This window comes from Periophthalmus magnuspinnatus, chromosome 17, assembly GCF_009829125.3.
Source record: "Periophthalmus magnuspinnatus isolate fPerMag1 chromosome 17, fPerMag1.2.pri, whole genome shotgun sequence".
NCBI classification, from domain to species: domain Eukaryota; kingdom Metazoa; phylum Chordata; class Actinopteri; order Gobiiformes; family Gobiidae; genus Periophthalmus; species Periophthalmus magnuspinnatus.
In genome coordinates this window covers 1,871,506-1,889,242 of record NC_047142.1, presented here as the reverse complement: position 1 = coordinate 1,889,242, position 17,737 = coordinate 1,871,506, and the positions used below count along the sequence as shown (strand labels likewise).

The 17,737-nt window shown below is 37.2% G+C and overlaps 1 protein-coding gene across 1 annotated transcript; it reads left to right on the top strand.

Moving 5' to 3' along the window:
* The first annotated feature begins 3,039 nt into the window (after positions 1 to 3,039).
* On the top strand, positions 3,040 to 16,083 carry dusp22b (dual specificity phosphatase 22b). Its single transcript, XM_033982778.2, has 7 exons — positions 3,040 to 3,162; positions 3,303 to 3,336; positions 4,385 to 4,467; positions 5,762 to 5,811; positions 7,620 to 7,694; positions 12,273 to 12,444; positions 13,772 to 16,083. Exons 1-7 carry the CDS (start codon positions 3,142 to 3,144, stop codon positions 13,901 to 13,903), a joined length of 567 nt encoding a protein of 188 aa, XP_033838669.1. The 5' UTR covers positions 3,040 to 3,141; the 3' UTR covers positions 13,904 to 16,083.
* The last annotated feature ends 1,654 nt before the right edge of the window (positions 16,084 to 17,737 follow it).

Genomic DNA, 17,737 nt, shown 5'->3' with positions numbered 1-17,737 from the left:
ACGACCCGTGAGACTTTGGTCCTGGGGTAAATGAGAAGAAGCTGTTTACACTGAAGTGAGCACTAAAAGATTATTATTATTATTATTATTATTATTATTATTATTATTCAGAGATTACACTGAAACAGATCACAGCCTGTTTAGTTTTAGTGGCTCAGAACTGCAATAAATGCTTAAAGACCATGTGCGTAAAATGTGTCCAGTTTTAATTGACACAGAGTTAAAAAAAAAGCCAACAGTTTAGAATATTATCTGCATTTTAGACTTTAAAGGTGCATTATGTACATTTTTCATGGAGGGTTCACCACCCGCTTGCCTGGATGGAGAAGTTATGTGTGGGATTTAATAAGATTTTTTCTTTCCACTCCTTTTTGTGCTTAAATAAGAAAAAATAAATAAATATGTGAAATGTGCATTAAGTGAACTGGACACATGAGTGCATTGCATTTTTGATTGAAATAAAAAAATAAAAATACAAAAATAAAATAAAATAAAAAAATAAATACAAATAAAAAAATTATATACATATATATATATAATATTAAATTAAATTAAATTTTTAAAAAAAGTTATTGCTTTGCCTGGAATGTTCCACAGTGCAGCATTAAACATATGCAGCTCTATAGAGACAAGCAGGTGACACCACAAGGCCAAGTTACAAGTCAGGGGAGGGGAAAACTGATTTAAGTTTGTTTCTTTGTGTTAATGTTTTATGTATTTTGTTTCAGTGTTTTAAGTGTTTATGGTTATTTTGTTAAACACTTTAGTTAAGGGACTTGGGCCTGAGAGATGGACATCTTTTTACATAAAAGATTCTGTGGAGGAGATGTGTGGACCAGGGAGAGGAGCTTCAGGTGCAGGAGGGTATTTGAGCAGAGACATCAGTGTAGCAGGGCACACGTGGCTTTTTCCCTTAGTTGTTTAAGTTCTGTTGCTTAGTTTTGTTGTGCACCGTTAATTTTTGTAAATATGTATTTTTTATTTTTGTTCACGGGGGACCACAACACTGATAATAAATTGTATCTAGTGGGACTTCTTTTTTTTAATCTGCCTCCTACTTTGATCACTTCGGGCCAGCGTCCCCACACCTGCACTTGTTTCTTCTTTCCTTCTTGTTCACGTTTGTTTCTTTCAAAAACTCTAAAGTCTTATCTTTTAAACCCGGTGCTTATTCTCCATGTGCTGAAGCAGTTTTGAAGGTTTCGGACTCGGCGTGAGAGTCGCCTGCAGAGACAAACTCATATTTTAAGTCGGACTCCTGGTGTTGTCTGTTAAATTTATCTTCTTCTCGGAGGTCGTAGGCTCCTCTTCTATCACCTCTGTCGGCCTTTTCCTCTTTTGTCTGTTACTTTTGGCTCATTTTCACTCTCTTGTGGCTCTACTTTTGTATGTTTCTGATGTGTTTTACATGTTACATCGTCGTGGAGCGAGAGCAGATCCAGCACAGATATAATAAACTCGCCGTTATATCAAATGGATTTCTGTGGCAATTTCCTCTCAGGATTTTCATTTTACAAAAGTCAAAAAGCTGAAAAAAAATCATGAACTCTGATCTCCACAGACCTGACTCGTCCTGATTTCTTCCTGTGGGTCGATCTTAAAGAAAAGGTGTTTGTGAATAAACCTCAGACGACTTAATAAACGACTTAAAACGTGATATCGAGGATCAAATAAGAGACATAAGCGGAAATGATTTAAATGTGACGCAAAGTGAGTTGGATCAGGCTGTTCAGGGACAAACACAAAATGTTAGATACTTAAAACACATCACGTTTTAAGAATTAGGTCATTTTTACTTCCCCGAGTTTAAGTCGTAATAAGTTCAAGTGTAAGTGAACAATTATAACTGTTTATATTAACAAAAATCTCAGAAGGTTCAGTTTATCTTCTGCTAAAATTTGGTGAGTTTAACTTAAGAATTATAGGAGCGAGTGAAGATTTAAAAGTGTCAGTGACTTTGGAGAAGATTCAGTCGATGATAAATTATTGACTGTTTTTGTGCGGCCCGGTAGCAAACGCGTAACGGACCAGTTCTAGTCCTTGGGCCGGTGGTTGGGGACGACTGAGCTACAGCAAAAACAGTCGGGTTAAATAAAAAAAAGAAAGAAAACAGTGTCTAGTGAAGTGTTTTCCGTGGTGTTTAAAGCCGAGTCTGACACAGTGACGTCGCTCCAGTGTTTCATACCCCTCTCTTCACGGGGGCCACACATTCCTGAGATGAGAGGGGCCAAAGATAAGAAATGTGGCTTTGACCTTGACGCACATGACCAGAACAGACGACCAGAGCTGTTATCTCCCCTTAGTGTGGTGTACGTCCACTGCTGCATGATGGGAAACAGAACACTTTGCACCTTTGTAAGAAAATAAGCAAAACAGTATTAGATTTACACATCAAAGCCAACATGACCCATTTTCAGAGACGCAAAACGTATTTATTTATGTTTGTTTTCATAGTTTAGGTTCTTTTGTTTTGTTTTTTAACCCTGGATATTAAATTACTGCTTTTATTTCACAATTTTTTTCCATCTGTTTGTTACTTCTCTGATCTTAGACGAGCTCGGATGAGTTTAAAAACACAGTGGAGCACTTCCTGTATCACCACACGATGACATCACAAGGTGGAACAGAGTGTTTTCAATTTGAGAGAAGAGCTCAGCCTAAATCTGCAGAGTTTGTGAGTTAAACATGTGTGAATGAAACAAACAGAGATCAGAAAACAGTGTAAAATGATCCGTTTAATGATTACACGTGTACTACGACTACTACTAGTACTACTACTGCTAAATGACATCATGTTTGGTATGTGTGTAAGTCTAAATAAAGCACAAAAATCCCTTTAAGTCAGTGTAAATCCCTGTGGGTTCAGTTTATTTAAGGATAAGCACATGCTGCCATCAACTACAGAGTATTCATATTCATCATCACTAAAAATATCTGCAGCGTTTCAATCTCACCTTGGCCTTCTCTTCTCTCGGACTACATTTCCCAGCATGCAGCGGTGTTTGTGTGTGCAGGAGGCGCTCTCTCCGCTGACACAGAGCAGTGAGGAGAGTCCGGGGGCTCTGGTTAAATGAACTTGAAGCGTTTGTGCGTCGTAAAGGAGCAGAAACAGAAGCGGGTCGGTGTGAGGCGTTTGTTGTCATGGGAAACGGGATCAACAAGGTAAAAGTTAGTTTTGTTTTGTCTGTGGAGTAAAGTTCAGGGCTCGACTGTTTCTCAGAGGTTTAAACATGAGCATTGTGTGTAATAATAGAACATGGAGTCTGTGCTGTGTGAAAGTTTCACCTCTCGTGTGTTTCTAGGTCCTGCCCGACTTGTACCTGGGGAATTTCAGAGGTTTGTACCAACTTAAAGAGGCATTATGTCACTTTTCTGGTGGAGGTCTGCTACCGTGGAGATGTTATTATTATATATGTGTATGTGTGTGTGTGTGTGCATATATGTGTGTGTATATGTATGTTATATATATATATATACATACAAAGACAGAACCCTGTATTTAATTTTATTTGCTTTATTTTTTTCTTATTTCATTATAGTTCTATCTTATTAATATTATTATTTTTTATTGATTTATTTTATTTTTTATTATTATGATTATTATTATTCATAATTTTCTTATTTTTTTCTTATTTTTCTCCTTCTTATTCATTTTAATTTTTTTCTTATTTTTCTTCTTATTCTTTCTCTTTCATTTTATTTTATTAGTATGTAAACTTCTTTCTGTTTGTTTCTATTTCATTTTTTTCCTCATACAAATTCTCTTCTTTTATAAACATTGTGTCAAACTTTAATGACAAAAGTAAAACATAAAAACATAAAAACAAACACATAAAAACAACTTCCTGCTGAGTCTCAGTTTGTGTCGCTGAGGCTGATGGACCCGTTTCATGAGCTGTACAACATGTGTGTGTGTAAATGTGTGTGTAAATGTGTGTGTAAATGTGTGTGTGTGTGTGCCTTATGTAACATTGACCAGTGTAAAAAATAAAACCGAACTCAATATTTTTGCTGGAATGTTCCACAGTCTGGCATCAAACTTTTAAATCGATTCATTCTTGGATGTTTCTTTTACTCAAAAAAAAAAAATCCTTTAAAACATGTATTATTACTATGAACAGGCTCGCCCCTCCACAGATCTTCACCTCAATTTAGGAGTATTTACATGGCTCGTTTAAAACAACTTCAACCTGACCAAAGTGTGAATAAAAGTCAAAAAACAAAACAAAAAAAGAAATATACAGATGACACGAAACAGAAAAATAACATGGACATAAACACGATTAATGCCAGACTGTGGAACATTCCAAACAAAGCAATAACATCACATATGTTCACTCATATATGATTGTTTATAATGTTTTTTTTGTTTGTTTTTTACCAGATGCAAGAGACAGAGAACAGCTGGCCCGAAACAACATCACACACGTCCTGTCGATTCACGAGAACGCCACGCCTTTACTCCAGGTCAGGCCTGAACTGAAGGGCCCAGATTACTCTGTTTAAAGGGCCCAGATTACACTGTTTAAAGGGCCCAGATTACACTGTTTAAAGGGCCCAGATTACACTGTTTAAAGGGCCCAGATTACACTGTTTAAAGGGCCCAGATTACACTGTTTAAAGGGCCCAGATTACACTGTTTAAAGGGCCCAGATTACACTGTTTAAAGGGCCCAGATTACACTGTTTTCTGATCTGTTTTAATGTTATTTCCTCGTTACTAACAGACCTGGAGTTGTGTTTTGTTTCATTCAAACTCTGCAGATTTAGACTGAGTTCTTCTCTCAAACTGAAAACACTCTGTTCCACCTTGTGATGTCATCATGTGGTGATACAGGAAGTGCTCCACTGTGTTTTTAAACTCCACACACCTTCATTTATAGAATCATTTGGATCATTTCATCTTCTGGAGTTGCCACTTATCTCGACTGAACTAAAGGTAAAAGGAGCTGTTCACTTGAAAACTACCACTTGATGACATCACAAGGTGGAACAGAGCGTTTTGAACTTTGGAGATGAAAACAGACTAATAATAAAGTGTGTGAATGAAACAAAACACAGCTCCAGATCTGTTTTTGAGGAGGACGACTTAAACCTCACAAGAGTCAAATTTGTGTAGTACAGGAGCGTTACACTGTCCCAGAGCAGAGCGCCCCCTGTGGTCACTGTGATATGACGCTGTGTGTCGAGTGAAAACAGACACAGGGTCACGTGTCACAGACGACGTGTTCAAATGTTCTGTACGGGTGGAAGGTCACAAAGTACATGAAGTAAAGTACTGCACTTACGTAGAATTTTCAGGTATCTGCTTTACTTAAGTACATGTTACAGTGTGTACTTTTTACTTTGACTTGAGTACATTTGAGAGCAGTATCTGTACTTTCTACTCCACTACATGTAAAAGTACTTTTCATCTGATTTACTTTATTTTTATCATGTCCGTGGAAACATCCTGAATAAAGTTTTTGAGTTGAAGCTTCGACTTTGAGCAAAACTAAAATAAAAACACAAAATTCAGAAGAAAAAATAAGAAATTAATTTGTTTTATTTCTGTTGAACAAAATATGTGACATTTTGAATCATTATCTCTACATTTAAACTTAAATGAACAACACTTGTGTCAAATTGTTTTACTTTTTTCTCTTTAAGTTCAGGTTTATGCTAAATGCTAACGCTAAACTGATAAACACAACACTATTTTTAGTCTTAGAATTTTGTGGTTTGTTTGTGTTTGGTCAAAAGTCTCGTCTTGTTTCTCTCAGGAGATGACGTACCTTTGCATTTCTGCGGCGGATCATCCGGCGCAGAATCTGTGAGTCTGACCTGGACGATTTCTCTGTCCTGAGGAGAAAATACAAACGTGAATTTAATAAACAAATAAGAATCAGTTCTACAACAATTTTCACAAACATGACATTGTTATTTGTGGAACTTAATCAGAGACATTTGTGCTGTGCTCTGTCCTGCCCCCTGCTGGACACTGCACTTTTATCATGTTCAAAATGATCAGAACTGAATGTGTCTCTGATGCACTTTAATAATTATATAACACACATTATACACATTACACACATTTATAAACATGTTAAACACACACAGTCAAGTGACAGACACACACACACACACACACACACTCTCTGAACACGTCGCTCTGAAGCTCCAGACTCTGAGTTTAGCAAAAACCTTTAGCACAAAGGAAGTGACTCTGTGCAACAGGCTGTTTATGTGTGACTCTGTACACACACACACACACACCCACACACACCGCCACACACACATATGCACTGATACACACACACACAAATACACACGCATACACTTATACACTGATACAGAAATACACACATACACATGCACCCCTACACACACACACACACACCCCCACATGGAGTGATACACAAATACACACACACACACCAACCCCCCCCCCCCCCCCCCCCCCCCACACACACACACACAGTTGTCCTTTCGCTGGGGCTCATGTGAAATGTGATATTGTATTTTTCAAACTCGCCCCTGACACAAAGTGAAAACACGACATCGTTCAGAGTCGGATTTCTCACTTTTTACTGTAAAAACATCTTCTCTGTCAACGGATTGATCTACAGTGTATTTATGTTTATATGTGCACCACTTTATAATTAAAAAAACTCTAAAAAATGAATGCTACAGCCAACCGATATATCGATTTATCTCTAGTAGTATTCATTTTTCGATATTTGGACTTTTAAGCGTATGGACGATCGGCCTTAAATCTCCAGCAGGGGCCGATATTTAGTTTTGGTCAATCTGCCTCAAACACACACACGGAACTTTATGTTTACACTTTAATACAAAGAGAAACTGCACAAAACATGACTCTGAAGCACATTTAAGTGACATAATCTGAGGAAAGTAAGAAAAATCTGCCCAGAAAATACTATGAAACACTTAAAGGTCCATGTTACGCTGTTTTCTGATCTGTTTTAATGTCGTTTCCCCATCACAAACAGACCTGGAGTTGTGTTTTGTTTCATTCACACATGTTTAACGCACAAACCCATCTTCTCTCAAACTGAAAACGGTCTGTTCCACCTTGTGATGTCATCATGTGGTGATACAGGAAGTGCTCCGCTGTGTTTTTAAACTCCACACACCTTCATTTCTAGAATCATTTGGATCATTTCAGCTTCTGGAATCACCAATCTACTACAGAACTGAAGGTAAAAGGAGCTGTTAAAAATTGTTGAAAACTCCCACTTCATGACATCACAAGGTGGAACAGAGAGTTTTGGGCTTTGGAGATGTTACAGACGAATAATAAAGTGTTTTTGAGGAGGAAACAGCATTATAACAGATTAAAGCTCAGAAGAGTCAGTTTTGTGTCGTATAGAACATTGAAGATACATAATTAGCATCAACACAGCGTCATAAAATTACAATTATTCTGCCTGTGTAATTCCTCAGTTGTCCAGTCGGGGTCCACGGTAAAATAAAAATACACAAAAATATGAAACATGCATGCTAACACAGCTCGTAGCCAGACACTTGTGGATAAAACACATTACGGCTCCATGTTAAGCTAGCAGTTAGCAGTTAGCATGTCTGACGCGCAGTAACTCTCTCGTTTGTGCTCTCCAGAACTCAACACTTCCAACAGAGCATCAAGTTCATCCACGAGTCTCGTCTTAAAGGGGAGGGCTGTCTAGTTCACTGGTAAGAGTCCAAATCTGACGTAATTAAAATAAAAACTAAAACATGAACCGTCAAGTTGATAAATCATTTACATTTGCATTATAAAACTTTCTTCTGTGTTTAACTTTACACTTAACTGGTAGAAAGAGACATGTCCGTCCACAGACTGTTTATATAAATGGACAGAGCTAACCTGCTAGCTGCTGCGCTCCAAACGCAATGTGATCATGGGTACACTTCTGACTTCAATTCACTTTCTATTGAAAAACTGTCCCCTCTCTCTGTCTCTGCTGCTTCAGACTCATTTTGGTCTTAAATGTTCGTATTAATTTTTCTTTTGTTATTTTGAGATTATTTTTAAAGTTTGTTTTTTATTTTGGTCACTTTGAGTTTTTTTTATTTATTTTTTTTATTTTATTTTATTTTTTATAATTTTGAGGTTGTTGGTTTTTTTTAGTTTATTTTCTTAATTTTTTTTTTATTTTGAGTTGTTTTTTCATTTTATTTTGAGTTTTTATTTTTTATTTTTAATTTATTTTTTTTATATTTTGAGAAACCGTCCTCTCTCTGTAGCTGCTGCTGTCAGACTCATTTTGGTCTTAAATGTTCGTATTAATTTTTTTTTAGTTATTGAGATTATTTTTAAAGTGTTTTTTTTTTTTTTTTTTTAAGTTTATTTTCTTAATTTTTTTGTTATTTTGAGTCGTTTTTTTCATTTTATTTTTAGTTTTTTATTTTTAGTTTTTTTTTTAATTTTTTTTTAAACTGTCTCCTCTCTCTGTCTCTGCTGCTTCAGACTCATTCTGGTCTTAAATGTTCGTATTAACCCTCTACATGATCCTGGGGTTTTTATTTCACTATTGTGTCTGTAAATCAAGATATGAACATTAATAACAGACAAATCAGGTCCTTCTTTCCCCGAGGTCGCTCCTGTTAGCGTTAGCAACAGGTTTGATTGACAGCGTTGCTAAGTGCCCGCTCTCTGCTAAACCAGCGATGGTGCGAGCAGGAAGGGGCGTTACCTTCCACAGCCTCGCTCCTGATTGGCTCTTTGGTTGCTATGATACTCACGGTCGGAATTCCAAATATGTAACTCGGCTCCAAATTAGCCGCTATAACTGCTAGCCTCGATGAGCTTCACGTCACACTCACTCAGTCCACGTCTTTACACCGTCTCTGGTCACACGCGCTTAAATGTTGCGACTGTAAAAACTTTATGACTGAGTTTACACTGTCACATGACGATTATCCAATCAGAACGCAGAATGAGCTCCTCACTTTGTGTTGCCACTTCGTCTAAAACCAGTTTGTAACAGACGCAAAATGGCTGTGACGCGTCCGAGCTGTGATTGTAGAGGCGTGTTTCTACCAGTAGGAGGCGCATGTTACAGATATTACCTTTAAAAACTATTAACATGATCAAGTCTGAAAAAATATTTAAAAACTGTAGTTGTAGTAGTAATTTTAATGGCACCATCTGTATCTTTCATTTCTATCTTTTTACATCTAATGATTGAAAAAAATAGCATCATATATCTGAACCCAACTGTAAAAATGTAAAAATAAAATAATAAAAAATACAAAATAAAAAAATAAAAATATACAGCATATATCTGAACCCAACTGTAAACATGTAAAAATAAAATAATAAAAAAATACAAAATAAAAAAATAAAAATATACAGCATATATCTGAACCCAACTGTAAACATGTAAAAATAAAATAATAAAAAAATACAAAATAAAAAAAATAAAAATATACAGCATATATCTGAACCCAACTGTAAACATGTAAAAATAAAATAATAATAATAAAAAAAATAAAAAATATACAGCATATATCTGAACCCAACTGTAAACATGTAAAAATAAAATAAAAAATACAAAATAAAAAAATAAAAATATACAGCATATATCTGAACCCAACTGTAAACATGTAAAAATAAAATAATAAAAAATAAATAAATAAAAAATAAAAATATACAGCATATATCTGAACCCAACTGTAAATATGTAAAAATAAAATAATAAAAAATACAAAATAAAAAATAAAAATATACAGCATATATCTGAACCCAACTGTAAATATGTAAAAAATAAAATAATACAAAATACAAAATAAAAAAATAAAAATATACAGCATATATCTGAACCCAACTGTAAACATGTAAAAATAAAATAATAAAAAATACAAAATAAAAAAATAAAAATATACAGCATATATCTGAACCCAACTGTAAACATGTAAAAATAAAATAATCAAAAAATACAAAATTTAAAAAAAGATATGCAGACCAATTTAGCCGAGGCGTGTTTATCTTGTGCAGATGAGAAGTGATGATAAACGAAGGGTTTTTGGAGCCGTTCTCAATCGAGCGGTGACATTAGTGACCGCACTGTGTTTGTGCAGCACGAGCTCTGGGGAAGGTTAAATTTAGCCTCACTGCGGCTTCTCTGCAAATAAAGAGGAACAAAGTGTCGCTGACAGATTTGTAGCTTTATTGTTAAAGCGTGAAGACCCTCCATGATTTTAACGAGCTTCATTTGGATGTTCTTAGATCTGCTTCTTTTAGTGAACTTACTATTTATTTATTTATCTTTATTTATACAGAGGGACCCAAAGAGAGAATGGGAGCTCTTTATCATGGGCGCTCTGTTTCAAATACAATATAAACAGAAAAAAAACACACAAAAAACACAAGTAAATAAGTCCATATAAGACGTTAAACACAGAAGCAGGTATGAGGAGAAAAAGTTTATTACCGTGTTATTAAATTGTCACCAACGTGTCCATTTTTGTGAAGCAAAAACAGCTAAAAGCCTCTAACTCGTCTCAGTTTTGGTTTATAATTTCACATTGTGTTTCTTCCTTGTTTCAGTTTGACTAAGCTCTGAACCAAAACGGACTGAGTGAGTCTGACGTCACCCACAGCTTCAGCTCCAGATGAAGCTCATCGAGGCTAACAGTTATAGCGGCTAATTTGGAGCAGAGTTGCATGTTAGAAATTCTGACCTTGAGTATCATAGCAACCAAAGAGCCAATCAGGAGCGAGGCTGTTGAAGGTAACGCCCCTTCTTCCTCGCACCACTGGTTTAGCAGGGAGCGGGCGCTTAGCAACGCTGTCAATCAAACCTGTTGCTAACGCTAACAGGAGCGACCTCGGGGAAAGAAGGACCTGATTTGTCTGTTATTAATGTTCATATCTTGATTTACAGACACAATAGTGAAATAAAAACCCCAGGATCATGTAGAGGGTTAATACGAACATTTAAGACCAGAATGAGTCTGAAGCAGCAGAGACAGAGAGAGGGGACAGTTAAAAAAAAATAAAATAAAATAAAGTCAAAATAACAAAAAAATTAAAAACAAAAACAAAAAAACACCCCAAAAACCTCAAAGTAACAAAAAATAAGAAACTCAAAATAACAAAAAATAAAGAAAATAAACCTAAAAATAACTGAAATTGAATAAATACATAAATAAATAAAACAAAATTTAAAAAGCCTTGGAATAACAAAAAAAAAAAAACAAAAACCCCAAAAAACCCCAAAAAAACCAAAAAACAACAACTCAAAATAACTAAAAAAATAAACTCAAAATAACAAAAAAAAAAAAAAAAAAAAAAAAAGAACCCCAGGATCATGTAGAGGGTTAATACGAACATTTAAGACCAAAATGACGAGTCTGAAGCAGCAGAGACAGAGAGAGGACACAGTTTTTCAATAGAAAGTGAATTGGAGCCAGAGTCGATGGAGCAGGAAGTGCGCACACGATCACTTCCTGTTTGTAATGCGTTGGCTAGCAGGTTAGCCATGTCCATTTATAAAGCTCAATAATAACTGTGTTAATTTAACACAGATATAGAGCAGCTTAAATAATCATTGTAGATGCAGATTTTTGGCGAAGTTTAGAGTCACTACTGGAAATAATCAGGCTCAATATTTGTGAATTTACTTTTAGATATTTCGACATCTGGGAGAATCACATCATCACAGTCAGAATCTGAAATCTGAGCTCCACCCTCTCGAACCCCAGCGGCAAATCAGAACAAAACTAAGCAGAACTGACAAACCAGGAAGTTGCTTTGGTGTCATGATGCAATAATAAAAACTATCAGGACATGAACAGATGAACTGACTGAAAACTAGAAAAACAAACAAAAGAAGTAACTGCAGATGTCAGACATTCAGTTCAATTCATCTTTAGTCGGGACTCATGGTTCATTTTTAAAAACGTTTTTCCAGATTATCTGTCCAGTTGTGCATGTTTTTTTTCACCGTTTCAGTTCTAGTGCAGACAGTTTTTTAAACAGTGACAATCATGAGATTAAAAGTTTCTGTATCAAAGTTCATGTTTTTATTTTTATACAACCCCACCCCTTTAAACCTCCCCTTTTAAACCCCGCCCCTTTAAACTCCACCCCTTTAAACCTCCCCTTTTAAACCCCACCCCTTTAAACCTCACCCCTTCAAACCCCGCCTCTTTAAACCTCACCCCTTTAAACCTCACTCTTTTAAACCCCGCCCCTTTAAACCTCACTCCTTCAAACCCCGCCCCTTTAAATCCATCTGTCTTACTGTCCCTCCGTCTCTGTCCCAGTCTGGCCGGTGTGTCCCGCAGTGTGACTCTGGTGGTGGCGTACCTCATGACGGTGGCGGGGCTCGGCTGGCGGGACGCTCTGGCCGCGGTCAGAGCGGTCCGGCCCACCGCCGGCCCAAACATCGGCTTCCAACGACAACTTCAGGAGTTCCAGGACAAACAAGTCGAACAGGTCCAGACCGAAGCGTCAGAATCATCACCATTCTAAAGTCAAAATGAAAGTTAATCGATGTACAGTGGTGTTTTTCTTACGTTTGCACAGCAGGGGGCGCTATATACAACTGAAATAATGTGATTTATGTTTAGGATTATGGTTATTATGTTTTATGTCTGCTCCATTCGCAAAAATTCAAAGAAAAACACAAAAAAACACAGTACAACAAGTCAAAATAGGGCCCAAATCACTCGGTCCTGTTTAATATGATTGGATTTATCTTATTACTGCTTTGCCGGGAATGTTCCACAGTATGGCATTAAATTCTACCATGGATTTTTTTCAATTTGGTGTTTTATTATTGCTAAAAAATACCTTAAAAAAACACACGCTCTTACTGTGATCTGTGACTTAGCCCGGAGCTGCCATTTGTTTGTCTCCATGGAGAAAAAAATAGACACGTTTAATGCCATAATGTGGAATATTCCAGGCAAAACAATATAATCCCCAGGGCTGTCGACAGAGATTTTGGGGCCCGGGGCAAGAAGCTTCACATGAGCCCCCTCTAATATAAACAAATAGGAAGAGGGTTCAATTTTGGGCCCCTAAAACCATCCTCTGTCGACTCACCTGAGAATCTCCATGGTGACAAGAACATGGCAGACTGTGCAGCAGAAAAGTGACATAGTGCCCCTTTATCAGTTGCGCATGTGTTCAATACTTGCATTAATTTTACCATTTTTGGGAAAAAAAACTCAAATTCTAAAACTACTGAAGTACAATTCAAATTTCAAACGACTGAGATTTTATTTTCCTTTTCAAAATAATTTCCTTTTTTTTTTTTTAAACAGAAATACATTTACAAAAACATATATAGGCATTTTGAAAAACTGTCCAAATATTTTTTTTTTGTTTTTTGTTTTTGTTACAATCAGTCATGGCAGTAATGTAAAGTGTTTTCTTTTCAATAATTTAACCAGTAAAACTTGACTTGACTTTTGAAAACATCACTATACAAAGAGAACTGTATTTTCCAGAGTATAAGTTGCACCAAAAAACGCACAATAATGAAGAAAAAAACATATATAAGTCGCATTTTTGAAGGAAGATTTATTTTACAAAAGCACAGACAGAACTGAACACGTGTCTGGTTTGTTAACGTAAGATATTAACAGTTAATCAGATAAATAAAGCAGAAAAAACAACAGGTTTACTCTGGATCTCACTCTGTTTGAATAATTTCACGTATAAGTCACTATGAAAAAAGTGACACTTATAGTCCAGAAAATACGTTTAACTACGAGCCTCCAATGACATGTTTCTTTGTTTCTTTTTTTTGCCACAGTTCCGGGTTTGGTTCCGCACAGAGTTTGAGGACGACGCCCTGAACGACGAGGCCGACGTCACAGACTTATTACTGAGAGCGTCCAAAGTGAACGGAAACGTCAAAGAAGAGAAAACGTCTGAACAAACCTGATTTTACACAGGACTGAGGACGGTCACATGTCGAGGTCAAAGTATCGGACAGAAACACTGATGTAATGAGACATTTTACAGGTTGTATTTGTCCCAGAAAGTCTCAGAATGTTTGAACTTTTCTTCATACAAAGTTCTGTCGTTACTTGAGAGATTGTTTTAAAGGTTCTATGTGACACAAAATGGAGTCTTGTGCGGTTTAAGTCGTGTTTTAACGCTGTTTCCACCACAAAAACAGACCTGGAGTTGTGTTTTACTTCATTCTCACATGTTTGAGTCACACTTTATTATTCAAAACGGCCCGTTCCACCTTGTGATGTCATGAAGTGGTAGTTTTCACGTTAACATCTACAACTTTTTGCATTTTGTTTAGGAAAAAATGGCAATTCCAGAAGCTGAAATGATCCAAATGATTCTAGAAATGAAAATGAAGGTGTGTGGAGTTTAAAAACACAGTGGAGCACTTCCTGTATCACCACATGATGACATCACAAGGTGGAACAGAGTGTTTTCAGTTTGATAAAAGACCTGAAAAAGCTTTAAGTTTCATAGTGATCTCAGTGGATGGACTTTGATTGACACGTCACTTATGTTTAATCATCACTTTATAATATATTTATAAAGAAAAACATTTCATTGTGTTGTGTTTTGTGTGTTGTGTAAGTGCTTCCATGACAGTTTGAGTGTGTTCTGTTGTGTTTTGTGTGTTCTGTTGTGTTTTGTGTGTTCTGTTATGTTTTGTGTGTGTTTTATGTGTGTTCTGTTGTGTTTTGTGTGTTCTGTTGTGTTTTGTGTGTTCTGTTGTGTTTTGTGTGTTCTGTTGTGTTTTGTGTGTGTTTTGTGTGTTCTGTTGTACTTTGTGTGTGTTTTGTGTGTGTTCTGTTGTGTTTTGTGTGTGTTTTGTGTGTTCTGTGTGTGTTTTGTGTGTTCTGTTGTGTTTTGTGTGTGTTTTGTGTGTGTTCTGTTGTGTTTTGTGTGTGTTTTGTGTGTTCTGTTATGTTTTGTGTGTGTTTTATGTGTGTTCTGTTGTGTTTTGTGTGTTCTGTTTTGTGTGTTCTGTTGTGTTTTGTGTGTTCTGTTGTGTTTTGTGTGTGTTTTGTGTGTTCTGTTGTACTTTGTGTGTGTTTTGTGTGTGTTCTGTTGTGTTTTGTGTGTGTTTTGTGTGTTCTGTGTGTGTTTTGTGTGTTCTGTTGTGTTCTGTGTGTGTTTTGTGTGTTCTGTTGTGTTTTGTGTGTGTTTTGTGTGTGTTCTGTTGTGTTTGTGTGTGTTTTGTGTGTTCTGTTGTGTGTGTTTTGTGTGTGTTTTGCGTGTTCTGTTGTGTGTGTGTGCTGTGTGTGCTTCCATGCTGAACACCATGAGGTTGTGCGCTCGTTTGTCGCTGGTGCTTCCTGTTTGTCTAAAGTGCTCGTGTGTTCATGCATGACATCGAAAAAATACTGCACAGCCATGACGATACTTCAAATACTTCAAATACTTCAAATACTACAGACTTTATAACTGGGGGATATCATTTGGTGGATTAGTTTAAAGGTTCAGACTCAGACGGTTCAATAAAGTTTTGGTACGTGACGATGTTTTAACAGGACGAGTCACAGGAGACGAGCTGCAGGTTTGAGTCTGAACTTAAACCATCGACTCTGAGACTTCGGTTCAAACCTGAGACTCAGACTCAGTTTGTGACGAGAAACTGAAAAAAAACACGAAAAACACGAAAAACATCATGTCACCTGAGGTCACATGGTTCAAACACTGATCTAAAAACAACAAACACGACAACATATGCACTTTACATGTGTACACACACACAACATATGTACACACACACACAACATATGTACACACACACACACACACCCCACATATGTACACACACACACACACACCCACCCCACATATGTACACACACACACACCCCACATATGTACACACACACACAACATATCTACACACACACACAACATATGTACACACACGCACTCTACATATGCACACAAGCACATAGACACGCACAAATGCACACAGACATACACATGCACTTTATATATGCACACACACACACACAGACATGCACTTTACACACACACACGCACTTTACATATGTAAACACACACACTCTACATATGCATGCACGCACATAGACACGAACAAATGCACACACAGACATACACATGCACTTTACACACACACACTCATGCAAAAATGCACGCACACACAAAACACTTGCACTCTACATACACCCACACACACACACCCCCACACATGCGCCCTCTTACCCGCTTCCCTTAGACCCTCCCACCTCCATCAGGGTTCTACACACGCACACACAGACACACACACAGACACCACAGACACACGCACACCCCCCCCCACACACACACACCCCACATGCACACACACACATACACCCCCCCCACACACTCTCTCTACAGTCTACTGATTATTCAAATCTCATTCCTCAAACATGTTTTACAGATCAGCAACTTCACCAAACTTTAGAAAAACTGTGAATAAAGTTTATGCAGTAACACTTGATAAACTAAATACCAGAGTACATAAAGTACTTGTAAACATCCTGTACACAGTATATAACTCTAAATAAAGTACATATTTATCCAGGTCTGTGGTTGTGTTTTCTGTTTAAAATGTCACAGCTCTGCACGAAAAATAAAAAAAACACTTTCAAAAAAAATAAAAACGTAATAATTAAAGCTGCACTGTGGAACATTTCTGGTGGAGGATCTGCCGCCTGCTGCCACTTCGCCAAGTTACGTATCAGATCTGCGGAGAGGCGACCCCACCTACGGGAAGAATCAAAGTCTTTTTTACAGCAATAATCTAAATAAACTCTAACTCTAATAAACAGACACATTAATGCCCCACTGTGGAACTTTCAAGGCGACATAAAGTCTTAGATCAACAGACGGCGACAGTCTACCAAAAAAGTTACATAATGCACCTTTAAGTTCGTTGTTATGCATTGGACACACAAAGAAAGTAGCTCAGTTGGAGCGTTGATGGTGCGATTCCCACAGACGAACACTGTGTTTGTGTCCTTGAGCAAGACACTTATCCACTTCTATCAGACCAGGACCAAACCAGGACTAGACCAGAACTAGACCAGGACTAGACCAGGACTAGACCAGGACTAGACCAGGACTAGACCAGGACTAGACCAGGACTAGAACGGGACTAGACCAGGACTAGAACGGGACTAAACCACGACTCAACCAGGACCAAACCAGGACTAAACCAGGACTAAACCAGGACTCAACCAGGACCAAACCAGGACTAAACCAGGACTAAACCACGACTCAACCAGGACCAAACCAGGACTAAACCACGACTAAACCACGACTCAACCAGGACTAGACCAGGACTAGACCAGGACTAGAATGGGATAAAAACCAGGACTAGACCAGGACTAGAACGGAACTAAACCAGGACTGAACCAGGACTAGACCAGGACTAAACCAGGACTAAACCAGGACTAAACCAGGACTGAATCAGGACTGAACCAGGACTGAACCAGGACTGAACCAGGACTGAACCAGGACTAAACCAGGACTAAACCAGGACTAAACGAGGACTAGACCAGGACTAGACCAGGACTAGACCAGGACTAGACCAGGACTGAACCAGGACTAGACCAGGACTAAACCAGGACTAAACTGCACTTTTCTCCTTTGATGTTGATTTTATGCTGATTATTTAATTCTAACTAATTAATTAACTTTAATTTGTCGTTTTGTGATTTTAAAGTCTTTCTTTTTCTGTAAAACTCTCTGAATATCTTTGTGGACGAGTCTTTCTGCATAAATAAACCTGTTTTGTCTTT

Bases quoted from the DNA above. Each gene is read 5' to 3' on its own strand.
- dusp22b (XM_033982778.2), top strand. From the start codon at position 3,142: ATGGGAAACGGGATCAACAAG. The intron at 7,695-12,272 runs GTAAGAGTCCAA...TCTCTGTCCCAG, and splicing joins GAGGGCTGTCTAGTTCACTG to TCTGGCCGGTGTGTCCCGCA. The intron at 12,445-13,771 runs GTCCAGACCGAA...TTTTTGCCACAG, and splicing joins AGGACAAACAAGTCGAACAG to TTCCGGGTTTGGTTCCGCAC.